At 40.4% G+C, this 25,822-nt stretch overlaps 1 protein-coding gene across 1 annotated transcript in view; it reads left to right on the forward strand.

Moving 5' to 3' along the window:
• LOC115628083 (hemicentin-2) overlaps positions 1-25,822 on the forward strand; it is a 291,265-nt gene that overhangs the window by 37,948 nt on the left and 227,495 nt on the right. The window contains exon 4 of the mRNA XM_030524060.1: positions 18,744-18,854. Coding sequence (XP_030379920.1) covers positions 18,744-18,854 — 111 coding nt within the window. The remainder of the gene's footprint in view (positions 1-18,743; positions 18,855-25,822) is intronic.

Here is a 25,822-nt window from a genome sequence, read left to right on the forward strand (position 1 = left end):
GGGACCAGAGTACCAGTCTCGCCTGGAAAAGCTATCCATAACAGTCCAGAAACGGGAAGAGGAAAGTTTGCAAAATCTGATATCCATTGCCCCCTCTTGGTGTTTTTTTGGATCAGATGTGGAATGACCTTTCGCGCTTTTGCCGTAGCGTCGACTTCCGTTCTTGTTTCCTTTTGATGGCTTTAGATGTGGATATTATTTCGCGCAATTGCCAATATGCGTATTTATGTATATACAAAGAGCTAAGCTAGATAGGACTAAACAAGAATTTAAGGCAGCCCTTAACGTACAGAATGAGCAGTTCAGCCGCCTCTTTGAGTAAAACTGCTAAGGTGCCTACTGTAGAGGTACTCTAAGCGTTAAAAATTACGAATTCAATGGGCGTTGAATCACTTGATGCAGTAAACGCACTCTCAGAATTTGACGGTACGCCCGCTAAGTATGTCTCCTGGCGTCAGGCGGCAGAAGCAGTGTATAAAATATACACACCATACGAAGGTAGCTCTAGGCTTTATCAGGCTGTCATAATAATTAGAAGTAAGATCACAGGATCTGCAGACGCTATCCTATCCTCATTCAACACTGTGTTTAACTTCCTGCAATATTAAACAGATTAGATTTTACATATGCGGACAAACGCCCATTGTAATTAATAGAACATGAGCTAACATGCTTGCGTCAAGGCAACATGACAACATACCAATACTATGACGAGGTTGAGAAAAAACAATGTATGAACGAAAAATATCGGGACGAAAATTTATTTCAGGTTTGAAAAGAATCCTTCCAGCCGTTGTGTTTGCAGCCCGCCTATCTGATTTGCCATCTGCACTAGCTTTGGCTCAGGAAGTTCAATCAAACCATGAGTGCTACACCTCTGCAGCTAACTATGCACGACGCCTTGAAGAAAATTCCTTCCCCTTTTTCTTCGGGCCATCTCGTGGCGTAGGTCAGGACAACAAACCGCACCGAGGATGACAACCGTTTCTTATTCTTTTGTTAACATTTTTTGATCATCTACGCCTTTTAATAGCAAAGGCGAAATGCCAAAAGTTTACAGTTACCGTCGTTAGGCAACGACTGAGTAAGCGATAGTAAAGCAGAAACCAAATAACAGAGCTACGCATATTCTGCTTCGCATTGCGTGTATATATATACATATGTATATGATTTGTTCTAATTGACCTCAATAAATTATAATATGTTATTATTTAGATATTCTGTTTATTGCATTCAAACTTCGAAGTATCGATATCGATAGTATCGGTGGATTCAACTTTCGACAGTTTTACTCCAGTAAATTGAGATGGGAATTGTCAGTGCGTTTTGATGGTGGCTTATCGCTGCACGGCATTGACACGACTGCCGTGTTTCATATTCCGAGTTCGTGCGTGATCGTATTGACTCAATAAGGCACGAAAAGACACAAATGTGATTTTAAAATTAGCATATACTCTCATAATTATTCCCCTTTTTTGCATAATCTATCTTACAACGTTGCGTTATCTATTTATATATAAAATTGTTTGTCCTGATTGATTGGTGATCAATGCACACCCCAAACGGAAAAAGCTAGAAAGCTAAAATTTTGACTCAAGTATCGTTTCATAGTATCCAACATAGTGTAGGTGCGCACTAAGAAAGGCTTTTGGAAAATTCTAGCTCCAAAGGTGGGAAAACTAGCTTAAAAAAATATTAGTTATAGTGGTCATGTGTGTGTACGTTTAACGAAATATTTTGGCATATTTACTGGTAACTAATAAGGGGTAAACATATGGGTAGGTCATGCACACACAAAATAAATACAATATGAAACGTTATATTGAACCGGGTTAAAACAGGCAATACCTGCTAGTTGCTTATATTTTATTACTTTCACTTAAAAAGCAAATTGACATTAACAGATTATCCTAAAGGAATAGAGAAAAGACCTCATCGATATAGAAGTTAATTAGTCGGATTTTTAAATGCAGAAATCGAAAATACAATTTCATCTACCAGTTTGCCAAAGATTAATGCTATAAACCTCATAACCTCATTAGATTCTACAGATTTTAATTCAATCTTGAGTTCCGATATTACAAATGTCAGTGCCAGCGAGTTGATGGAAATTGCCACTGTAAAAGTGGTCTTAGGTTAGGTTAGGTTTCGATGGCTGGGTGTTGTGCACACCCACCCACATAGGCCAAAGGAGGCCCGTTGTAATACCATATAATCTCTATGGATTGTTATGGTCCGCCCCAAACCACCTGGGACTTTTGAGGAAATTGTTTAAGCACGCAATCTCTATACTGTGTATTTCTACAAGATTGCTAAGAAATGGACTTATGTAGCTAATCTTCGTCTGCTTAAGGTAGGACAGTGGCAGAGAAAGTGCTAAAGAATACGTCTCTGCAGTTTCTGCAGAAATCATTATGTGGGATGCCAAGTCTGGCGGCGTGACGACCAATCGGACAATGTCCAGTGAGTGCCTCCAGTATCACTGAGACTTTCGTTCTACTATTTTTTAGGAGCTGGGCAGTTCTTTTTGCGCCTAGGGCTGGCCATGCCATCGTTGCTGGGCTAACGTCTTTGCATAATTACGTGTGGGTAGGCGGAAGGAGACCCATGCTTTCCATGTCAGGATGGATGCGTACCTGCGTAATTGCCTCCCTAGCCAGTTCATATGTAATGCAGTTCCCCTCTATATTTAGGTGCCCCGGTACCCATACGATGCTTGTACAGACGTGTTGGGCCATCTCGTTAAGAGATCTGCGGCATTCTGTGATGACGTTAGAATTTTTCTGATTGGACTCTAGTACTTTAAGCACTGCTTGGTTGTCTGTCTGGTCTACTGTCCATTTTGGTTGCTAGTAGGTGCTGGGTGGCGACATGAATAGCATTGACTTCCTCTTGATAAACGCTGGCATGCCATGGAGCGTCTCAGGCCCAGATCGGGGGAGAAGATTCCCCCTCCTACGCATCCAGCGAGTTTCAAGCCGTCAGTTAATATATTAATGGCGCTGCTTCTCAAGTGGGGCAGTTGTTCCCACTCCAGGCGAGTAGGTATACTTACCGTGTAGTTCCTGGCAAAGGTGACCACCGGTGTATGATAGTCCATATGGGTCGGAACCCACGGATGAAGATGGAGTAATTTTGCGTGCCTATGAACAAAGTCTCTCCATGTTAGCCGCCATCTCCTGCCCGATAATGTCGAGGGGGACAATGCTCAGTATCGTGTTTAGTGCATCATTTCGAGTGGTGTGAAGGGCATCACTGATGCAAAGTTCCGCTGATCTCTGCACTCTGCTGACTGACGCACCGTTTAACGATGGCGGAAGTAGTTCCGGGATTTTATACTTTCGTGTGAAGAGTACAATCTCGGTTTTGTAGGAATTTACCCCTAAGTCGCTAGAAGATGCCTATTTTTAGAGTACCGCGACTGCAGTTGAAGAGTACAATCTCGGTTTTGTAGGAATTTACCCCTAAGTCGCTAGAAGATGCCTATTTTTAGAGTACCGCGACTGCAGTTTCCATCAGGTTGCACAGTGTTGGGAGAGATTTTCATCTAAATATAACCGCCACATGGTCCGCGCACGCTAGGATGTCATGACCATCTACGGCCATTTGTCGAAACAGCTGTTTTACTATTAGCAGCCAGGGTACCCCTCCCTGTGAGGTACCCCTACTAACAAACTTGCGAGTGGTTAGATCCATTTCGGCATTAACCGAAGAATGTAAAATATTGTTGAAAACGCTTTCAATATCTAGAAAGGCTACCAGAGAATATTCCCTGATGGATAGAGAATTTTCTATTTTGGAAACTGGGGAGCGAAGGGCAGGGAATGAGTGTCCGTTATCATGTCCAGTGACTCTTTGCAGGATCCCGTCCATTCGCCGTCATCCTTTTGCTGTCTGGCTGCTTCGGATGTAGATTCGATGCCGCTGCAGAACTTGGTCCATGAAGCGGGCTTGGCCCTCCTAATAGTAGCTTTGTACACGGCGAGCACACTTTTGTATTTGGACCAGTTTGTCTGTATATTATCATATCGAGCTTTATTGAATTATTGTCTGCTAATGATTCTTAGTTTATCAAGCTCAGAAGACCACCAGGGTGGTTGACGGCTCCAGCTTCTCCCAGTAGTTGGTTCGGAAACAGAGGCTAGGGGAGATATTTGAGTAGCAGTCTGATAGGATTGATATTTTTACTGGCGCCGGACGAATGCGCCCTAGCTTATATTGGATAAATCTATGGTCTGAAAACGAGTGGTCCCCAAGACTTGCCATGTTAGTTTTCTATCGATAAGGCAGTCAGACGCCAGTGTCACGTATAACACCTCTCTACGGTTTATTGTTATGCAGGGGGGTCGTTCCCTATGTTATATATCAGTAGGTTACTACTTATTATGTAGTCAAACAGAGAGCAGTGGTGGCGGCGGAGTTACTTGGTGATCGTGGGCGAGATAGAACGATATAATTCTTAGCTCGGTGATTCCCAATTTGTCGTTGATGTAAAAGCTGACTGTTGTTATGTCAGCATCATTGTATTGGGAGAGTAAGATAGCATTAAGTTGTTTCTTTGATAAGATACATGACCGCGGTTTTTTCTTGCCGTACGTACAGAATACGGTAAGCTGTGATGAGCTTTGACCCCGGATTTTATTATTACTTACCCATAGTTCCTGTATTAGGACAATTAGCACTTGCTGCCTTACTATCATGCAGGTTGATTTGGAGGACCTGCACCATTGGATCCCTCGCTCTCATCCGTAAACGTCGCATCGGCTTCATCGTTGGCGTCCTCGAGGAGCTCGTGGTCGGTATAGAGTCGACCTAGTGTCGCCCCGAAGTCGGAATCGTAGGAGACGTCGCCATGTGGATCCGCAGTGGGGCTATCGACGTCAACGTCCATCACTGCTCTCGGCCAGGCTGCAGATGGCTTCCATATCGGCCTTGTAAACATATAGCTGCACATGACAGAAGAAAAGCTCACCCTTCCTTCATCCTTATTTATTTGTTCGAGACAGTCGTTGTTCAGCAACATAACGTGCTAATAAAGTAACAGCTCCAGCGCAAGTCCTAATTATATTTATACCCTGTACCCAAAGGGTGAAAGGGTACACTAGTTTTGTGCGAATGTATGTAAAACACAGAAGGAGGTGTGGCACACCCCACAAAATATATGTTATTTATCTATTATTTATGTCCTATATGTCCCATACTAAGGAAGTCCATTGTACTGTATCATGAGCTGGGCATGGGCTACGCATGTGCGCACGAACCCAACGGAGACTGCTATTCTTAGCTATTGTTAGAATAGGGGCCACATATGTGCATAAAACAACCGCCAATCGGCCGCCACGTCGTTTTCACCATACATTTTTATAGCCTGTACCCAAAGGGTAAAAGGCTATCCTAGTTTTGTGCGAATGTATGTAACGCACAGAAGGAGGCGTGGCAGAGTATATATATTATTGATCAGGGTGATAAGCCGAGTCGATATAGCCATGTCCGCCTGTCCGTCTGTATCTCAGAAGGTACAAGAGCTAGAATAACCAAACCTGCCCTAGGCAGGTAAAGTTTATTTTTTTATTCTGATACACCCCTCCCCACCCCCCCCCTTCCCCCCGGCAGCGCTGCCCGCAGCTGTTGTTGTTGTTGCTGCTTGGGTTGAACTTTGTGCTGCATACATACACGCATATAAACACGCAAAGACATGATTCTGATGTATATGTATGCTGTTGAAACTGTACGTGAACATGTCTTTAATTTAATTAATATAATTTTTTTTAATTATTTAAATTTTTTTTTCTTTTTTCCTTTTTGGTATTTAAGGGTATTTAAGAGTTGAGCTTGCTCGACTTTAGCATTCTTTTCTTGTTTCCCTTATCTTTGTCAACACTTAAAATCATGAATATAAGCAGTGATAATCTATTTTCGATAATAAAATCTATCAAAATCATCTCCAGGCTCGAGCATAAGCCGTTTTTTTTCTTCTTTGCTGCGTTAAGATATGTCTAAAGTGTATAAACAAGGTATTCGCGAAGTGGAGCGGGTCTTCAGCCAGGTGAACTTAATTAAGCTTAAGTAAGAAAAATAAACCATATTCATAATCGTAAAAACAAAATCATCCTGACGAAGAATCTCATATATTATTATAAATTATGAATATAGAATTAATATGAAAACATTAGAACAGATATTTCCTTAAATTTAAGCAAGAAAATAGTGTTCTTAAAGCCGGCTTGTTTTTAGCTTGCTTTGCCTTGGATTTAGCTCTTTTTAGCTTTATTTTATTGGCAATTGTTCAGCTAAAGCTGGAAACTTGCCGGTATGGCAAAAGCTAAGGTCCAATGTATTTGATTTACTTCCAAATGAAGTAAATCTCACGATAATGGCAGACTGCTTTTGGCTCGCAATGGATATTAAGAAATTGCAAAGAAAAGCGAACTGCACAGTCTGAACTCGATTTGCTAAGTGATTTTATTTTATCGTTTATTCTCGCTCTCATGCGCGTGTGGAACGCATTGAGAGACAGCGCGAGAGAGCAACATATGTGCATAGAACTTATAGCTGAGAACAGACAGCGCCTAACAATTACATATATATATATGTGCAAACAATTCATTATTTTTTACTTAAATCTAAACTTCAATATTCTTAATAGCTAATGCAATTCTTAAAACTATGAAATGACCAAACATCGGCCGCGTTGAACGCCCGTAGGGCTTCAAGAAATATTTTTTGGCAATGGGGCCAAACGATGGATCGCTCGAGTGTACTGGCCCGTCTTAGTTCGGACGGTCACCACGCGCACTCTTCCATCCGCTCCTCGAGTCGTTCCCTCGACGACTCCCAGCATCCACTGCTGCGGTGGAAGGTTGTCCTCGTGGACGAGAACCACCGTGCCGACCTCCAGATCGGGCTGACCTACTGCCCACTTCTGGCGCTGCTGCAGGCTTAGCAGGTAGTCTTTGGACCAATCGGCCCAAAACCGCTGCTTGATGCCGCAGATCAGCTGCCAGCGTTGCAAGTAGGTCAGCTTGCTTTCGACCACGGGCTGCGTTGATTCGGACGGCAGCGCTGTGAGCATTTCTCCTACGAGAAGATGCGCTGGTGTGACGGCCTCGCCGTCGTTTGGGTTGGTGCTGTCTGCGATGATCGGCCGCGAGTTGAGTATGGCCTCCACCTCCAGCACGGTCGCCAACTCGTCTTGCCGCAGTCGGGCGCTTCCTATTGCCTTTAGGAGAAGCGTTTTTTCGGACTTGACCGCCGCCTCCCAAAGGCCGCCGAAATGCGGTGCTCGTGGGGGAATAAACACGAATGTTATTCCTTTCGTGGCAGCAGCTGAAACGATGGCATCCTTGTTGGCGTTGAAGCTGCTCTTGAAGTCCGCCAACATGCGTGCAGCACCCACAAAATTGGTGGCATTGTCGCAGTACAGGCGCTTCACAAGCCCACGGCGGCCGACAAATCTAGATAAACACATTACAAATGAATTAGATGTCAGGTCGGTTACGATTTCTATATGCACAGCTTTAGAAGTAAAACACACGAATACTGCGACATACATTTTGACCGGGGCTCTGCCACGAAATCCCATCGAGACAGGTATTGGACCACAAAAGTCCACTCCGCTTACTTCAAACGGTCTACATCCATGTAGCCGATCAGCGAGCAAATTTCCCATAATTTGGCTTGCCAATATTGGTTTATACCGAAAGCAATGTACACAACGACGCACAATTGCGGTACAGGCTTGTCGCGCATTTATCAGCCACACTTGTTGACAAAGAATGCCGACAAGTGCACGAGGACCAGCGTGGCAATTTGTTACATGCAAATATTGTATGTACAGGGTAATACACCGGCATCCTTTTGGCATTAACAACGGAAACTTTGCATTATGAGGAATTGGTGCCTTTAATAAGCGACCGCCCACTCGTACCAATGTAAGCTCATGTGGACCGTTCCGATGCGGGCACAGAAAAGGATTTAGCTTTTGGTACGAGGGCTTCAATGTTAGTGATTTGTCCAGTTTTGAGATTTCATCTGCAAAAGCTGTGTGCTGCACCGCACGCACAACTGCCAAGAACGCGAATTCCAATTCGGCTGCAGTTGGCACAAGAGACGAGTGATTAAATCGTTTTCCGTTTCTAAATCGAAAGATGTAGCAAACAATGCGAATAATTTTCGGAAACGATGAGAACCTTTCCACTAAATCAATAAGTGGATTAGAAGGCACATCGGCCGCGATGAGAGCCGTAGCACTCTTTCGCAGCTCCAGCTCTGACTGCTCTGTGGTCAGTTCAAGATGTGAATTCTGAGGCCAAAGGGAACGATCCAAACGTAAAAATTTCGGACCATTGAACCAATGTGAATCAGTCAGTTCAGTTGTGGTACAACCACGCGAAGCTAAATCTGCTGGATTTTCTTTTGTGGGAACGTGACGCCACAACACATTTGACGTCAGTTCCTGAATGTTTGCTACTCTATTGGCAACGAATGTATTAAGATGAGACGGGTGCGTTTGCAACCAATGTAACACCACTTCTGAATCTGACCAGAAAATTACTTGCTCCACTGGCGTGTGCAGAAGTTGCCTGACTTTGTCCCATAAATTGGCCAATAATTGGGCTGCACAAAGCTCCAGGCGTGGAACCGATTTGGTCTTCAATGGTGCAACTTTGGACTTAGCAGTCAACAAGTGCACTGTCACGTTCTGCTCATGCTCTACTCGAATGTAGAGGCAGCACCCGTACGCTCTTGTTGAGGCATCAGCAAAACCATGCACTTGGCACTTTGCTGTTTTTGTGACACCAACGTAACGGGGTATGCGCAACGACTCCAAGTCAACAAATGAGTTCGTTGTGGACTGCAAATCCTTCAGAAGGTGACTAGGTATTTGGTCATCCCATGCAAATTTAAGTAGCCAAAGTTCTTGCATTAATATTTTTGCCCTAGTAATAACTGGGCACAGCAAACCAAGTGGGTCATATAGACGCGATATAAACGACAGAATTGCCCGTTTTGTAGGCACTACGTCTAGCGATATGTTTGCTGTAGAATATTTAAATGCGTCATCACGAGGATTCAACACAATGCCTAAAGCCTTTGTGTCCTCTTGATGTCCAATGACAAGTTCGTCAGAAGGCTGGACTTCAAAATCCTCACAATTTGATGACCATTTTGCAAGAACCAACCCAAATGGTTTTAAAACTGCATTAAGTTCGCAATATAACAGTTGCAATTCTTCCACAGTATCTGCGCCAGATAGCAAATCATCCACATAAAAGTCAGAAGCTAATGACTTAGAAGCCAGTGGATGTGACTGGGCGTGCAGCTCACTCAAATATTTTAGGCATCGAATTGCCAAGAACGGTGCCGATGCGGTACCATAGGTGACCGTATTTAATCGGTATATTTGAAGTGGCTCTGTGGGGCCTTTTCTCCAAGTGATTAACTGGAAATTGCGCTGTGATTCTTCGACTTCAACCTGCCGGTACATTTTGGCAATGTCAGCCGACAGTGCAAATGGCCGAAGTCGAAACCTCAACAAAGTGGAGTACAAACATGGTTGGATGGTTGGACCAACCATAAGAATGTCATTTAATGACTTCTGTGACGACGTCTTGCTCGACGCGTCGAAAACTACTCGCAACTTCGTTGTGGTGCTTTGTGGTCTTAGCACACACTGGTATGGAATAAAATAGTGTGGCTCTCTCGGAATCCTATTGTCGGTAGCAGTCATATGGCCCAACGAAATATATTCCAACATAAAGTTGTTGTACATGACATATATTTCTGGCTGCTTTGCCATTCTTCTCTCTAGTGTCAAAAACGCCTTTTAGCATTCTCAAATGAGTTGCCAAGACACTGAGGGCTAGATTTAAATGGCAATGCGACACTTAGCCGACCCGAGGGCAAACGAGTGATTGAATTTACGAATGATTTCTCACAAAGCATCTGTTCTGGGGTATATAAATTTGTTTCAGTTAAATTTGGAACTTCTTCCAACTCCCAGAACAAGTGTGTCTAAATTAATTAGTTCATGATCATGCGAGATATCATGACTTGAGCTTACAAGGGACGCAGAACAAGATTTGGGTAAGCTCGCAGACTGGCATCGGTCAGCCACTTTCCAGCCGAGGGATGTTGATTGTAAAGAGGGAGACTCACTTGTTTCTTTTACGTGCCCTTCTCTCAAAAGCTCGAAAAATGCATCTGCTCCAAGAAGCATATCAATACGTTCTGGCCTATGAAATTGAGGATCCGCCAACTAAAGACCCTCAGGCACATCAACGCTTACCACAGCCTTTTCAGACTGGTAGGACGAAATAGCGCTCAAAATTCCAAATTCAGAACCGAATGTGAAGTTGCCGACGCGTGAAGCTATCGACGTTTGCATGACATGTCTGACAGCAGATTTGCGTTTACCTATGCCAAGTAAGCTTATATCTTTTCTTTCCCATTTTAAATTCAACGATTTGGCCAACTCTTCCGTCATGAAATTGACTTGGGAACCAGAATCGAGTAAGGCCCTGGCAAGTTGGAAAGATTCTGATAGATCCATAACTCGAACAACTGCCGTAGCTAATATGACCTGGTCAGAAACAGTAGTTGCATGGTTAACAACCGAAGTTTATGCTGGCGTTGCCGGCTGGGCAGCTACTGACTGACTAACAGGTGCAGGATGTGGGAAATTTGCAGCATATTTGTGCAGGATTGTGTGGTGTGGTTTTGAGCAAACTCTACACCCGGCTGATTTGCACACTTTGGTTGTATGACCCTTTCTAAGGCAGTTTATACATAACAGAGACCGTTTCACGAAATTGAAACGTTCGTCTCGAGTTATCGCTGCAAATTGGGTACACGAATGTATGTAATGCTCATTCGGCTGACTAGGCTGAGCAACTGGTAGCGCAACTTTACTACCCTTGTTTGCATAATTGGCACATTTTTTTTGACTACGGCCACAAGACGATTCTTCAGCGGACAAATGCTGATAACGTCGATTGAGTGCAGCCTCGCAATCTTCCCAAGACGGATGACGGCTGTAGTCAAGGCTTTCCTCCCACTTTGAACGTGTAGTGGGGTCAACTTTGCTCATAACCAAATGTATGAGCATTAAGTTTGAAATTTGATTGTCGTTACCTAACGACAACAACGACTCGTAGCTGGCGCGAACATTATCAATCAATGAACGCAACGATACAGCTGACGGGCTTTGCAACTTGGGAAAATCAAAAAGTTTGGCAATGCTATCAAATACGATAAGGCAACTATTATCGTACACGCGCTTAAGCGCTGCAATCGCTTTAGGATAATTATCCTCGGTTACCTGGTAGGCTCTTACGGTACCAAGCGCTTCTTTATCTAGGCATGAAAGCAGGTGGTTGAACTTTTCAATATTGGACAAAGATGGATCGTCGTCGACCAAGCTCTCAAAAAGACCAATAAAGTTTTTATAATCGGAATAGTTTCCGCTAAATCTCGGCAACTTCATTGCTGGAAGTTGCCGGCTATGAGAGTGTCCACTCATTGTGGAATTGGCTAAACTATCCGTATGGAGTTTTGCCCGTCCACCTCTGCTCATGAGCAATGCCTTTGCTGTGACGCACAGACTTTCTAAGTCTGCTCTAGAAGCTAGAGAAGGATTTATGTTATCGAGCTCTTCCTGTATTTTGAATGCCTTTTCTATATATCTATTCAAAATTTCTAGCCTGCACTCAACCTCGAATGGTTCGATGACTGGGGTACTCTGAATGGAGCGCTTAATGCGTTCAATGTCGCGAACCACATTATCATGCGACTGTAGCCAGCAGTCGGCTTTACTAAAATTCGACTCGTCTAGTTCTCTGCTCTGAACTTGCTTGCATCTTTTACTAGGCATTTTGATTCTGTTTTATTAAAATCGGTGTATTGAGAAATTTGAATAATAGCTGGCGATTATCAAATCTAACGCTAATATACTAATGGACAGCTACAATGTCTAATATATTAGACTGGCACGTTTTAAGTTAAACTGCCTAAATATGCACAAACTCAAAAGTGTGCCTAATATATTTGGCCGGCACTGTTCTATTAGTTAGCGCAGCTGATCGACGCAAAGCAAACACAAGTTCAATAACTCGAATTAATATTTGAGTTATCAAACGTTGGCAGCGCAGCTACAACAGAACAAATATTCGGCAGCGGCGCAGGCGCTAGCAGAATCAAGATCGACGGCTGGCGCAACGAGAAAGCGCACAAGCAGCAAGTGCGAAGAGAAACGCTGCAAATTTAAAGTCGCTAGACGAATGCACAAAGCCAACGCACGATTGCTTGTTGCTTTGTGTGTGCCTATGTACAGCTGTAACCGTTTGCAGACCGAGCTGCAACGACGGACAGTGGACACAAGTACCAAAGAAAAAGCAACGGCAAATTGGTAAAGCGCAACGACCCAGCCGAGAATTTGGCGCGACTAAAATTTTCTCTTATGTATTTATGTATGTATGTATGTATGTATATATACATGCGTGTGTATATATTTATATGTAAATGTATATACTGGGAATAATTTAATGCCAAGCGCAACCAGTTTAAATAATACAAATACATATGTATATCAAGTTCAAATTTGACTTAGTTTCTTTATTCAAACTTTATTCAACTGTACATGCATTTAATAATGTGACAATGTCGGTACAAATAATTATTCCGAATGCCAAAAAAAGTCACGGTCCACTTTGCAGCAAATAAGCGCAGTTATGTACATACATACGTATTGTCACTTGGAAATTTGCATTTATTTATTTTGCACAAGCCGACAATGTTGGTACACACATGTGTGGCCGAAACTTAATTTGCATTCGTTACCTGTGCACTTCCCTGACAATTATGGAAAGTCATATGGATGCTGGATGAACTTGCCAAGATCCAAACCCAATGTGAGGCACAAGTTCAGCAATCCACGTACAGGAACGAATCCAACGAAGAACGAAGTCCAGCGGCGACCAAGAAAAGCCAAAGTCCACCCGGGGGCGCCAAAATGTTCAGCTAAAGCTGGAAACTTGCCGGTATGGCAAAAGCTAAGGTCCAATGTATTTGATTTACTTCCAAATGAAGTAAATCTAACGATAATGGCAGACTGCTTTTGGCTCGCACTGGATATTAAGAAATTGCAAAGAAAAGCGAACTGCACAGTCTGAACTCGATTTGCTAAGTGATTTTATTTTATCGTTTATGCTCGCTCTCATGCGCGTGTGGAACGCATTGAGAGACAGCGCGAGAGAGCAACATATGTGCATAGAACTTATAGCTGAGAACAGACAGCGCCTAACAATTACATATATATATATGTGCAAACAATTCATTATTTTTTACTTAAATCTAAACTTCAATATTCTTAATAGCTAATGCAATTCTTAAAACTATGAAATGACCAAACAGCAATCTAGCTGTTTTTGCTCAAAAAATTATAACAGCACTGCACCCCAGCGACGATAGTCGATTTTGATACTAGAGGCTAACATAACAAATAACAAGAGTATATATATTCTTGATCAGAATGCCAAGATGAGTCGATAAAGCTATGTCCGTCCGTCTGTATGAACGCAAGGATCTCAGAAAGTTTAAGAGCTAGAATAACCAAATTTATTATCTAGATTCTCCAGTCTCTCTAGTCCAAAGGACGAGTTTGTGTATTTTTTCTGATATACCCCCCACTTCCCCCGCAATTCCTATTTTTTCCATAACTCCCGTAGTTTTTGGAATTTCGAAGTATAATTTGGTAACTACATTCCGTTAGTGTTTATGTGTCTATATCTCTTTTGATTTTTACTATACCATAGTACCAATCTTAAATAAAATAAGATTGCAATGGTATAACGAAAATGTGCGTTGCCGGACTACAACCTTAATTAAACACAAATCGTTATGTTCAAATCCAACTCTTCAAATATTATAATTAATTATAAACTATTCTCCTTCAACATCCTCCTCACGTTGAAAGAGCCTACTTTCAATAACAAATAAACTAGCTCAATCGGAGGGGCGCCAGCTTGTAGATTGGGCGCCTGAGGATGCCTTTAGCGGTCTTCACGTCTGCAACTCGGACCTTTCCGTTTGTAGATTGGGCGCCTGAGGATGCCTTTAGCGGTCTTCACGTCTGCAACTTGGACCTTTCCGTCCTTTCCAGGAATTGTTGCTATCACTCGGGCCAACAACCATTGTTGCGCTATTATCTTCTTGAATGATGATGAGTTACCTAACCGACAGGTTCGGCTTCTTTTCGGTCCACGAGATGAGTGTGTGCACGTAATTTCTCTGCCAAAGTGACCAAAACTGTTGTTTGAGATATGTCACATGCTGCCATCTATCCAAAAAGCGCATCTACTTGCCGGGTGAATCTGAATCTCGGTAGAGTGCTGCTTCTGGCGCTGGCCTCCACGTCTAGAAACATTGTTTGCAGCTCCTCGTATGTTAGGTGGGTGTTGGCAATGTTCTTGTGAACCATCGTTTTCGCCGCCTTCACCGTAGCTTCCCATAGGCCTCCAAAATGTGGTGATCTAGAGGGAATAAAACTAGATTCGAAGCCTTTAGATGAGCTGTATAAGTTGATTATCTCAATGGCTGATTCGTTTAACATTTGATTCTTTAACTCTTCTCCAACAAAATTAGTTGGGTTGCAATGAATCGCCATATGCATAGCAGAAATGTGTTTGCAGGTAGCTCAGAAACCAATTCAATATGAATGGCCTTCGATGCGAAGCAGACAAATATTGCCGCATATGTTTTATACGGAGGTTTGCCTCCAAGCTTGTTGGATGTAAAAAGGGGCCGCAGAAATCAACTCCGGTGAGTAAAAACTGATCTGGCGGTATATTACCCATCAGTTGCTTCATTAGACGGGGCTTATAGTGGAAACAGTTGATACATCCACGAACGACCTTTCGTATTGATGACCCAAATTCTCTCACGCAGCATGGAAAGCAATATTCTGGGTCCGGCGTGAAAGTTGCTGCGATGTAAATGTTCCACATATAGTTTTGTAAAGCGATGGTGCTGTGGTAGTAGAGCTTGATGTTTCTCCTCATATGATAGTTCTGCGTTTGAAAGGCGACCACTAACTCTCATCAAACGCACAATACTGTTGTCAAGTTTCAGTTCTTGCAAAAATGGCGACATTCGTTGTAGCATAAGTTGAAGAGATGCTATAATTTCATACGAAATATGTGAATAATTTGGAGATACGATGAACAGTTCTCGATTATTGATTGTAGAATAGATATTTGGTGTGCGCTGTCAGCATGTATAAAAACAAGTGTTGCTTTCGTATGGACTTCGATTGGCGGTTTTGGGAGCCCTCCAAAAATAGACCTGTTCAACATAAATGTCCAGTTTTCTTTCGAATTTCCGCCAAACTCGGCCTAGTAGAAGGGCGCCACAAAGTTAAAGTTTCGGTAACAATTGGACTTTCATTGGCGCCACCTTCGATTTTCCCACTAGAAGGTCGACTTCAATGCCAAGATGTGCGCGAACGTATATGCAGCAACCGTATGCTCTTTCGGAAGCATCTGCGAATCCATGTATTTTGCAGCGATGGGTCGGAGATGTGAAAACATATCGTGGAATTTCCAACTTGGCTAGATCCTTCAGATCTTCTAGAAAGTCCATCCACTTTGCGTTTGGTAATTGGTTCATTTCCCTGGTATTCGTAACGAAATACGAATACATCACGACGAGGTTGCTATGCCACTCGAACTGTTTTCGTAACATCTTGATCCTCAAGAGCGACGCTCAGACGTTCGTACGAATTTTGTAAGTTGTAATCCTGCTTTAGAAAGGATCTTTACCGTTTCATCCTTTTTCTCTTGTAATAGAGATAGCTCGCCTGCACATGTCAGAAAATCGCCCACGTATAAGTCATTGCTTAGTGTACCTACAGGGTACTCAAACTCAGATGTGATGGATGCTTCTTAACGCAAGAAATGGAGCTGCTGACATTCCATATGTAATGGTATTAAGTTGATACGTTACATAGTATCCATTGGTAACGATGAACGATATCAGGAACTGTCGATACATTTTTGCGATGTCGCCAGTAAGTGGTTATCTGGATAATCGAAAAGACAAGAATATAGTAATTAAGACTTGTTGAACCGTGGGTTCCACTCCACTATGGTCGAAATCGCCTTTTTTGGGGCATAAAGAGTATATTAGGTTTGCGCAATGGGGCATATATGAACACCAACACCGATTTAGCGTTTTGTTATTTGTTGTTGTATTAAAATAAAGCTGCGTTTTTGCTAAACATAATAAGGCGAGAGGGTGGGGGGGGGGATTGGGGGATGAACCGACCGGTCCAAAATAAAGAGGCCGCTGCTCCATAGTGGGTAGCCACATACTGCATCGGCTATAGGATGGGCGGGAGTGCTTGGACAGGAACATGAAATAATAAATTGTCAAGTTTATTTAACCAATTTAATGATTGTCACGATGAACAGTTTTAAATAAAAATACACTCTGCTATTAAAAAACAAGTAGAGAAGCTAAAGTCGGGTATCCCGACTTTGAAATACTCTGTACATATTTGTAGAATAATTATGCGTGTATGTGTGTGTTTGTGTGTGTCTGTGGATGTCTCTTGTGCCTGAGCAAAGCAGTAACAACAACAACAGCTGCGGGCACTACTTGGTCTTATGTACATATATGGCTATAACGTCCTGTTAAATTGCCCCAGATGAAACTTGGCATTTGGACTTACAAGGTGTGTTCCAAAGTAAACAAGACTTTTTGAATCTAGCGTCCCCTGGTGGCGCTATCCAAATGTCGACTGGTGCGTTAATTGCAATAATTGCTTGTTCATTTTCAAATGTCTATGCTTCACAAATATTTTTTCAAGCAATACTGCCACCAACATAGAAATTTCTATTTTATGCGAGCAAAACGTCGAGCTCAACTCTTAAATGTACCACGCACCAAAAAGGAAAAAATGAAAAAAAAATTTTTTAATCATAAAAAAAAAGTATTAAATTAGTAATTAAATTACTTTATTAAATTAAAGACATGTTCATGTACAGTTTTATCAGCATACATTTACATCAGAATCGTGTCTGTGCGTGTTTATATGCGTGTATGTATGCAGCACAAAATTGAACCCAAGCAGTAACAACAACAACAGCTGCGGGCAGCGCTGCAAGCAGAGCATGGGCAGCGATTTTATTTATGGCTATAACTTTCTTCAGAATTGACCTATCATGATGACACTTGGCATACAGACAAATAACCACGAACTGGATGTATGTGCCAAATTTCAAAATTCCAAGAACTACCGGAGTTAGGAAAAACACGAATTCCGGGGGAGTGGGGGGGGGGGGGGGTATATCAGAAAAAAAACACAAACTCGATCTGCCTGGGGCTTAGGGGAACCTGAATGCCAAGTTTGGTTATCCTAGCTATTGTACTTGCTGAGATCGTTGCGCTCATACAGACAGACGGACGGACGGACGGACAGACGGACATAGCTATATCGACTTGTCTTGTCATCCTGATCAATAATATATATACTTTGTGGGGTCTGCCACGCCTCCTTCTGTGTGTTACATACATGCGCACAAAACTAGTGTAGCCTTTCACCCTTTGGGTACAAGCTAAAATAAATTCATTAATTAAGTTAAATTAAAATATTCAATAATATGTACATATATACATACCTACAAAAGTAAGACATGTTAATGTACAGGTTCAACAGATACATTTACATCATCGTGTTTATGCGTGTTTAAATACGTACAGGAATAAGTCAAAGCAGCAACAACAACAACAGCTGTCATACTGACCAATAATATATATACTTTGTGGGGTCTGCCACGCCTCCTTCTGTGTGTTACATACACACGCACTAAACTAGGATACCCTTTTACCCTTTGGGTACAGGGTATAAAAAGAAACCTTCGGCGTGAATCAAACCCAATATCGCCACACTTTAAATGTAATTTAATATTAATCTCGAAACTGAAGTAGCCACAATTTATATTTACTACAACACACTGTGGTGAAAAATCGATGCAAAAATTGTTAATTCTAAGTGTAATTATTTATATTTATTATATACCCCTGTAAAAGAATAAAATGTGCAATGAATAAAATTACGTTTAAGCCAAAAATAAACATTGTTGGACTTGTATCTTTTTATAGCCTGTACCCAAAGGGTAAAAGGCTATACTAGTTTTGTGCGAATGTATGTAACACAGAAGGAGGCGTGACAGACCCCACAAAGTGTATATATTATTGATCAGGGTGACAAGCCGAATCGATATAGCCATGTCCGTCTGTCCGTCCGTGCGTCCGTCCGTCCGTCTGTATGAGCGCAACGATCTCAGCAAGTACAATATAGGTCAATTCTGAAGAGAATTATAGCCATAAATAAAATCGCTGCCCATGCTCTGCTTGCAGCGCTGCCCGCAGCTGTTGTTGTTGCTGCTGCTGTGGTTCAACTAATTAATTTTTCTTTTTGTGGAGAGTACAGGCTATTTTACGTTATCGTAAAAATCGACTTAAAACTTAAATATTATGTACATTTTATTATGATATACTGTTTCCATTGTGCTCCTTTACCATTTACCACTCTCCATGGCATAGAATTCACCAATTTCTTAATGTGAACGATTCATATAATGTGTATGAGTAGAACGACTATAAAATAAATAAACATTTCTCATATTGTTTGTAATTAAGAATACATTCATCAAACACTTAATAATATTTATTTTTTTTTATAGCTCCTCCTAAGCAAGTCATTATAAGAGATAACGATAACGTCGAGAGGTCAACGGTTGTGGGTCCATATGGTGAAGGTGATGTGGTTTCATTAAAATGCCAAGCCGTGGGAGGTATGTATTAGGCTTTTACTCGTATATCTTTATTTTTTTTAAACAGGGGCATAGACTCCGACCCGTTTTATTCACACAAACCTAATATACCATATTTACCGATGGGTAAATATGCCTGATGGGCACAAGAAATAAAAATACAGAGAATCGGCAATATTATAAAATAATATATACTATATTTAACAGACTCGCCTTACAAATTCACAATTTTTTAAGAGAAAACAAGAAAGGAATTCTAGAGTCGCGCACGCTCATCTCTTAAATACCCTGTACCCACAAAAAATCTCACAAAAAAAAACATTATAAAAATATATTTTAAAAATTAATTTCAAAACAAGAAAGAACGCTACAATCGAGCAAGCCCGACTGGGAATTATCCTGTACACAGACAAACTTCAGACACTGACTTAACAGAAGAAAAAGGAAGAAGAAAAGCGAACTTTGACAATGAAGCTTGTGGGCGTAGTACTGGAGTGAAACTGTTTCGCTTTTTTCTTAGAATTGGCCGATGGGGATGAAAATATAAAACAAGAGTAGAAAATTTTTAGAGATTGCTTTAGCAAAGTTTTGTTTTTGTAAGTTTGAGAATGTAGACAGTAATGGACAAATCTGGATACCAACTTTAGTTATTTATTTTTATTTCTGACGAATATCTGTCAATATCCTAAACATAAACAAGTAAACAAGAAAGAACGCTACAGTCGAGCAAGCCCGACAGTAAAATAGCCTGTACTCTCCACAAAAAAGAAAAATTAAAAAAAAAATTTTAAAAAAATTAAATTATTAAAAAAAATGAATGAATGAATGAATGAATTAATTAAATTAAATTAGAATACATGTTTATGTTCAGTTTTAACAGCATACATTTACATCACGTACCTATGCGTGTTTATATGGGTGTATGTATGCAGCACAAAGTTGAACCAAAGCAGCAACAACAACAACAGCTGCGGGCAGCGCTGCCGACAGAGCTGCAGGCAGCGCATGAGCAGCGATTTTACTTATGGCTATAACTTTCTTCAGAATTGACCTATCTCATCCTGATCAAGAATATATATACTTTGTGGGGTCTGCCACGCCTCCTTCTGTGTGTTACATACATGCGCACAAAACTAGTATAGCCTTTCACCCTTTGGGTACAGGCTATAAATATACAGGATATGCATTCAGATATTAAAAATAAAAACAATAGAAACAGCAACAAAAAAATTAAAATTAAATATAATTACAATAATTTTTTTTTTTTTAAAGTAAAGATATTAAAGAGCATCAAAAAATATTATTCAGACCTTAAGAAATTAAGTATGTCTGATTTCATCGAACTGACAGAGCTCTCATGGCCAAAGAGATGGCTCAATTGATTATAGTTGCTACATAGAACCCGAAACGAACTGTGCAAAGCGTAGCACAGCGATTAAGGCTTAAGGGAGCAAAAAATCGTATAGGTCTTTGAGGAACCGTAAAGTTAAGCATCAAATAGTACACCTAAGCCGCTAACAGTGTAAATCCGTTCTAAAGCAATGTTATTGAAATAATATGAAACGAAGTAAGGCTTGCATGGGTGGAACGTCATTAGTTTACATTTAACAAAATTTAGGTACAACAGATTCCAGGAACACCACAATTGGAGGGCATTGAGATCAAACTGTAAATTATTATGAAACTGAACATCATTATAAAAGGCAATACAATTCAATTTCTTAAAATTAGCTTTTTTAAAGGGGGACGGCGGAGTATAGTACATTTCAATATTAACAACCAACTCTAATGTTGGATGGTGAACATCTTCGGGAAGGGATAACGGCAGTTTTCTGTTTAAAACCGTATTTGACACAACATTTACGAATACAAGGTCTAGAAGTTTCTTTGACGAGTTTAACGCTACAGTTGAGCAAACCCTACAGTAAAATATCCTATAATCTCCACAGAAAAGGAAAATTTAAAAAAATATGTAAAAGAAATTATATTAAATCATGAAAGGAATGCTAAAGTCGAGCGAGCTCAACTCTTAAAACTCCTGTACCTCCCACCAAAAAGGAAAAACCAAAAATATATATATATGTATATGTGAATAAACAAAGACAAACTTGACCTGCCTAGGGCTCAGGGGAACCTGGATACCAAGTTTGGTCATTCTAGCCCTTGTACCTTCTAAGATCCTTGCGCTCATACAGACGGACAGACGGACATGGCTACATAGACTCGGCTTGTCTCCCTGATCAATAATATATATACTTTGTGTTGCATACATTCGCACAAAACTATTATAGCCTTTCACCCTTTGGGTACAGGCTATAGAAAAAATATCAATGAGATCAATAATAATATAATTTATTTTATTTTATTTAATTTTTAATACATTTCATTTTAAGTAACATCTCGAATACTGACCGAAACTGCGTCATGGTAACTATATACCGTATTAAACATGCGTTATAAGTAGTGGTAGGTGAATTCAAGTCTAGTAATGAACGGAATTGCTTCATTAACAAGAATTAATATGTCCTGTAATCATGAGATCTAGAAAGGCACATATTACAATCTCCTAAAACTACAGACTTGCCATTCAAAAATGCGTGCTTTTGAAATAAGCTCTCAAATTCTCTTGAAAATGTGCGCAATGGGTAAGACGGAGATTTATATACTACTAAGAATCCGATAGACTTATATTTAAACACGGCATACTCCAAAAGAGCCGAGCCGGACACATGTCTGCCACTAGAGAAAAGTTTAGCATCATCGAATATTTCATTATAAGGATGCTTCTTCTACCGCGCTCTATTCGATTGCTGTTCGACATCTAAACGTACTCCTATAGTAAAACCTGGTATATCATATACTTCATTGGAGTACGTTGAAGTCTTAACAAAACATAAAATTGAAGACCGAAGCATAAGATTCACAGAACGAATGTCTTCAATATGACAGTTTATACTTTGAGTATTGTGAAAAAAGACATTTAAGTCTGAACTTTTGATTAAATAATCAAAGTGTATGTGAAGAAACTTGACAGAGCGCAAATTGTCTAGCTCTTTGTCAACCTTCGATTTGGGGTCTGGGTGGGGAGCAACAAAATCCTCAACTATATAAAGGCCAGGTGCACTCGTTGCTCTACTACAAGCTACATATAATGAATCGCATTTCATGTTGAGGCAAGTGTGAACCACCACTTTGCTATATGTAGCTCCCTGGCTCTTATGAATGGTTATACCTTCTGTAGGCTTAACAGGAAATTGCTCACGGTCAATGGTAACTTGCTCGTTTGATTTATATTCAAAACTCTTTGTAGTTTTCAGAGGTTCATCATGGTGAGTACATTTTGATCGAGCATTTACTCCTACACTATCTTCAAAGAATTTAATCCATAAAAGATTTGGATTATTGACTGAATTGAAGCCTATCTCCATTAAAATACCTGTTGTTCCATTTACTAATCCATCTGCTGTGTCAACATTGACAGTTACCATATATTTCGCAGTTTTCAAAATTAAGGAGCTACATACTCGTACATAAACCTTGTAACTGAGAACTCTTGAAATTTGTTACTAACTTAAGATACTTATTCCTAGTTTCCATGTTGAGATATTTAGCCTTAATGGAATCCCGAGCATGAGATATAAATTGCTCAGTTTGAATTGAGTTTAATTTTTCTGTATTATACCTATCGAATTCAGCATTACTAGTAAACAGATGAATAACATCATCCGGAACTTAACGACTATCAACAATCCTGCAACCTAATATCAGCAGGAGTCATTTTGCCATTTGCCATATTACAAAGGACTGGTCTTCTTGCTGTCTCATAATCTCAATAAGCTCAAAGAACTTGAAGCACCCCCATAGAGCAGACTATGACACTATATGGATTATGAAATTCTGATGTGGATTGAAATATCCATCTATTACCTACTGGACGTAGCTGTCTCAGATCGCCAAACACGAAAACAGAACAAATGGTATTTTCGGCAAAATCTATTTATTTGATTCAAAATAGTCTCCTTCTGCGTCAATACAGTTTTTTGTACGATCCAAAAGCATGTCGAACGAGTGTTTTAGCTCGTTGGCCGGTATGGCCGCCAGTATGCCGGTGCAAGCCTTTTGAATGGCCTCTACGTCTGCATAACGCTTTCCTTTCATGGGCAAATGCATTTTTCCGAAAAGGTAGAAGTCGCACGGTGCCATATCAGGTGAATACGGCGAGTTGTTAATGGTTAAAATTTGATTTTTGGTCAAATAATCGGTCACAAGCGTCGATCGATGAGACGGCGCATTATCGTGCAACAAAAGCCAACTTTCATCTTCGCGATATTCGGGCCGAACACGTAGAATACGGCGCACCAAACGCTTCAAAACTTCATGGTAGAATACCGCATTAACGTTTTGCCGGATGGAAAAAATTCTTTGTGGACAATACCCTTGGAATCATAAAAACGAATCAGCATTGTCTTCACTCTAGACTTCTCCATGCGCGATTTTTTGGGTTTCGGCTCGTCCGGTGCCTTCCATTCAGCACTCTGGCGTTTCGTTTCGGGATCATATTAGAACACCACATTTCGTCACCAGTCACAATATTGTAAAGGAAGTTTTTGTCCTTTTTGACCTCTTTAATGATGTCCTTCGAATGTTGGATTCTGAGCAATTTTTGTTCGTCAGTCAATTTGTGCGGGACAAACCGTGCACACACCTTTCATAAGCCCAAATGTTCGGTCAAAATGCGATAAATTGAATCGTATTTTGGAGATGTTCAATTCCATTTCCATCAATTTCAATGATGATTTCAGCTGATTTTTGATGAATTCACGCACAGTTTCGATGTAATTTTCGGTGATCACGAAATTTGAATGGCCCACATGTTGATTGTCATTTATGTCCTCACGACCACTTTGAAAATGTTGAAACCACTCGTGCACTCTGCTACGGGATAGGCAATCATCGCCATAAACTTGTTCCATCAATTGAAACGTTTCGGTAAAAGTTTTACCAATTTAAAAACAAAATTTAATGTTGGCTCTTTGTTCGAAGCTCATTTTCGCACCGATAATAGAAACATACTGACACTTAAAACGCAATAACTTCACTTCCAATCGGTGAAATGTCATGAAATTCTCACTGGACAAACGATAAAAATTGCAGATTCTAACGCACTAGTCCTTGTATTAATGAATGGAAAAGTGATATAGGCCTGCTTTTGCCAACCCCAGCTCCCCCACCAACGAATTAATAAAACACTCTTTTTGATTTTGCGTTATGTAAGACATGCTTTATTATTTATTTATTTTGAGGATCGTATTAAAGTTGCAAAACTTTCGGGGGATATAAATGGTGGGAGTTTAATTACTCTTAAAACACCATTAGACGCATCTGGGACTTCCTCAGTAGCATTTATATTTACAACGTTAATTTGAGAGCTGATTTCCGGAAAAGCTAAAACCCTAAATTCCTCATCTAATACGACTTGGTTAACTGAATTCTCCTCATTTGTATCTGCCTCCCTTTCTAAGGCGCTATTAAGTGCAGACCCTAACTCGTTATCATCGATAACATTTCATTTCCAAAGGTTCGTGTCAATTTGATCCCTTTTACTACTACAAAAGTCTTCACAATCTAAATCTATTAATTCTACCTTTTTATCTCTCCAAGGGTAATATAACATTTTTAATTCCCTAAAATAACCCTGCCTATCATTATTAATATTAAATCTCCTATACCTTATTATAGATGGATTTTTCTTTTCTCTAATGAAACCACTACCATCGCAAAGAGCAAATACGGTGTGTTGTCAAAATGTCACCATCTTCTTCTTCGGCTTTTACTAAACCTATACTTGGCAGCAAAATCTTCCAAGCATAAGCCCTCGAGACAATTTGGACACTGAACATAATGGTCAAGCAATCCTACCACGAAAATATCGGTTGAATTTTCAGGTAAATTTTGAAGCTGTTGCCTAGGCTTTAGCATTCTGACACGACGCTCTGGTAACGAAGTATTTATATATATTTCTGCGTTACTTGTCTCCGATAATCGCATACCCATACAGCAGTAAACGGCTTCTTGAGCAGAAATTATAGTACCACAAATAAATTTGTGACCTATATCCTGTAGCTTTTGCTTAATGCTGAAATTGCACCTATTAATTTCTTCAACAGAATCTCGTATCAATTTTAAAATACCCCTTTGGGATTTGTTTATGTAATTAATAACATAGCTACAGCAAGCGTATGGGTCCAATATGAATTAAATATCCATATTGGCTCTTTGGGTAGAAAGAAGGTGTCTGTTGTAAGTATTCACCTTAATAGCTTCACAAGTTATTTTAAGAAATATTTGGGGTTTCTTTAAACTAGACCTAATGGCATATTTATACTGCTCATAGCTAAGATTAATTTGATCGTGAGACAGAAAATTGTCAAATATACTTAAGCGATCAATACTATCACGATCAAATGAAAATGTTAAAATGCTTTGTATTTTTGCAAAATTATTGCGATGAACAGAAATTTCTTGAGCCTCTTCTGGCAATGGTAATAATATAGGAGGATATGGAATACCGAAGCGACCGATTTGATTCCCCCTTATTTCTCCCTTGCATGAGTTAGAATGGTCAGGCTTCTGGTATTCAATGTACTGAGCTAACTCAGCACACGAAACATTTGTGCTTACAAATTGGTCAATAAAATTTATTACTGGAGGAAAAGACGTATCGTCAGTTAAATCGACAATAGAAGCATCTTTCAACCAAAACATGCCATGTATATGAGGTGAACCCCTGTGCTGAAATTCAACTCGCCAATAATATTTAACAACATTATGCCTACCGAAAATCCCCCCTTCTTTTTTCATTAATTTAAAAACCTGCCTAATACGGTAATGAAAATATCTGGCGCAAGTAGCGGGATCTGCTCTTATTAAACGTGCCTTTTCTTCATACGCTAAAGCTGATGCTACTTCCTTAGAAATATCAAACCTAT

This window comes from Scaptodrosophila lebanonensis, unplaced genomic scaffold (assembly GCF_003285725.1).
Source record: "Scaptodrosophila lebanonensis strain 11010-0011.00,11010-0021.00 unplaced genomic scaffold, SlebRS2 tig00000101-arrow-pilon, whole genome shotgun sequence".
Lineage (NCBI taxonomy): Eukaryota > Metazoa > Arthropoda > Insecta > Diptera > Drosophilidae > Scaptodrosophila > Scaptodrosophila lebanonensis.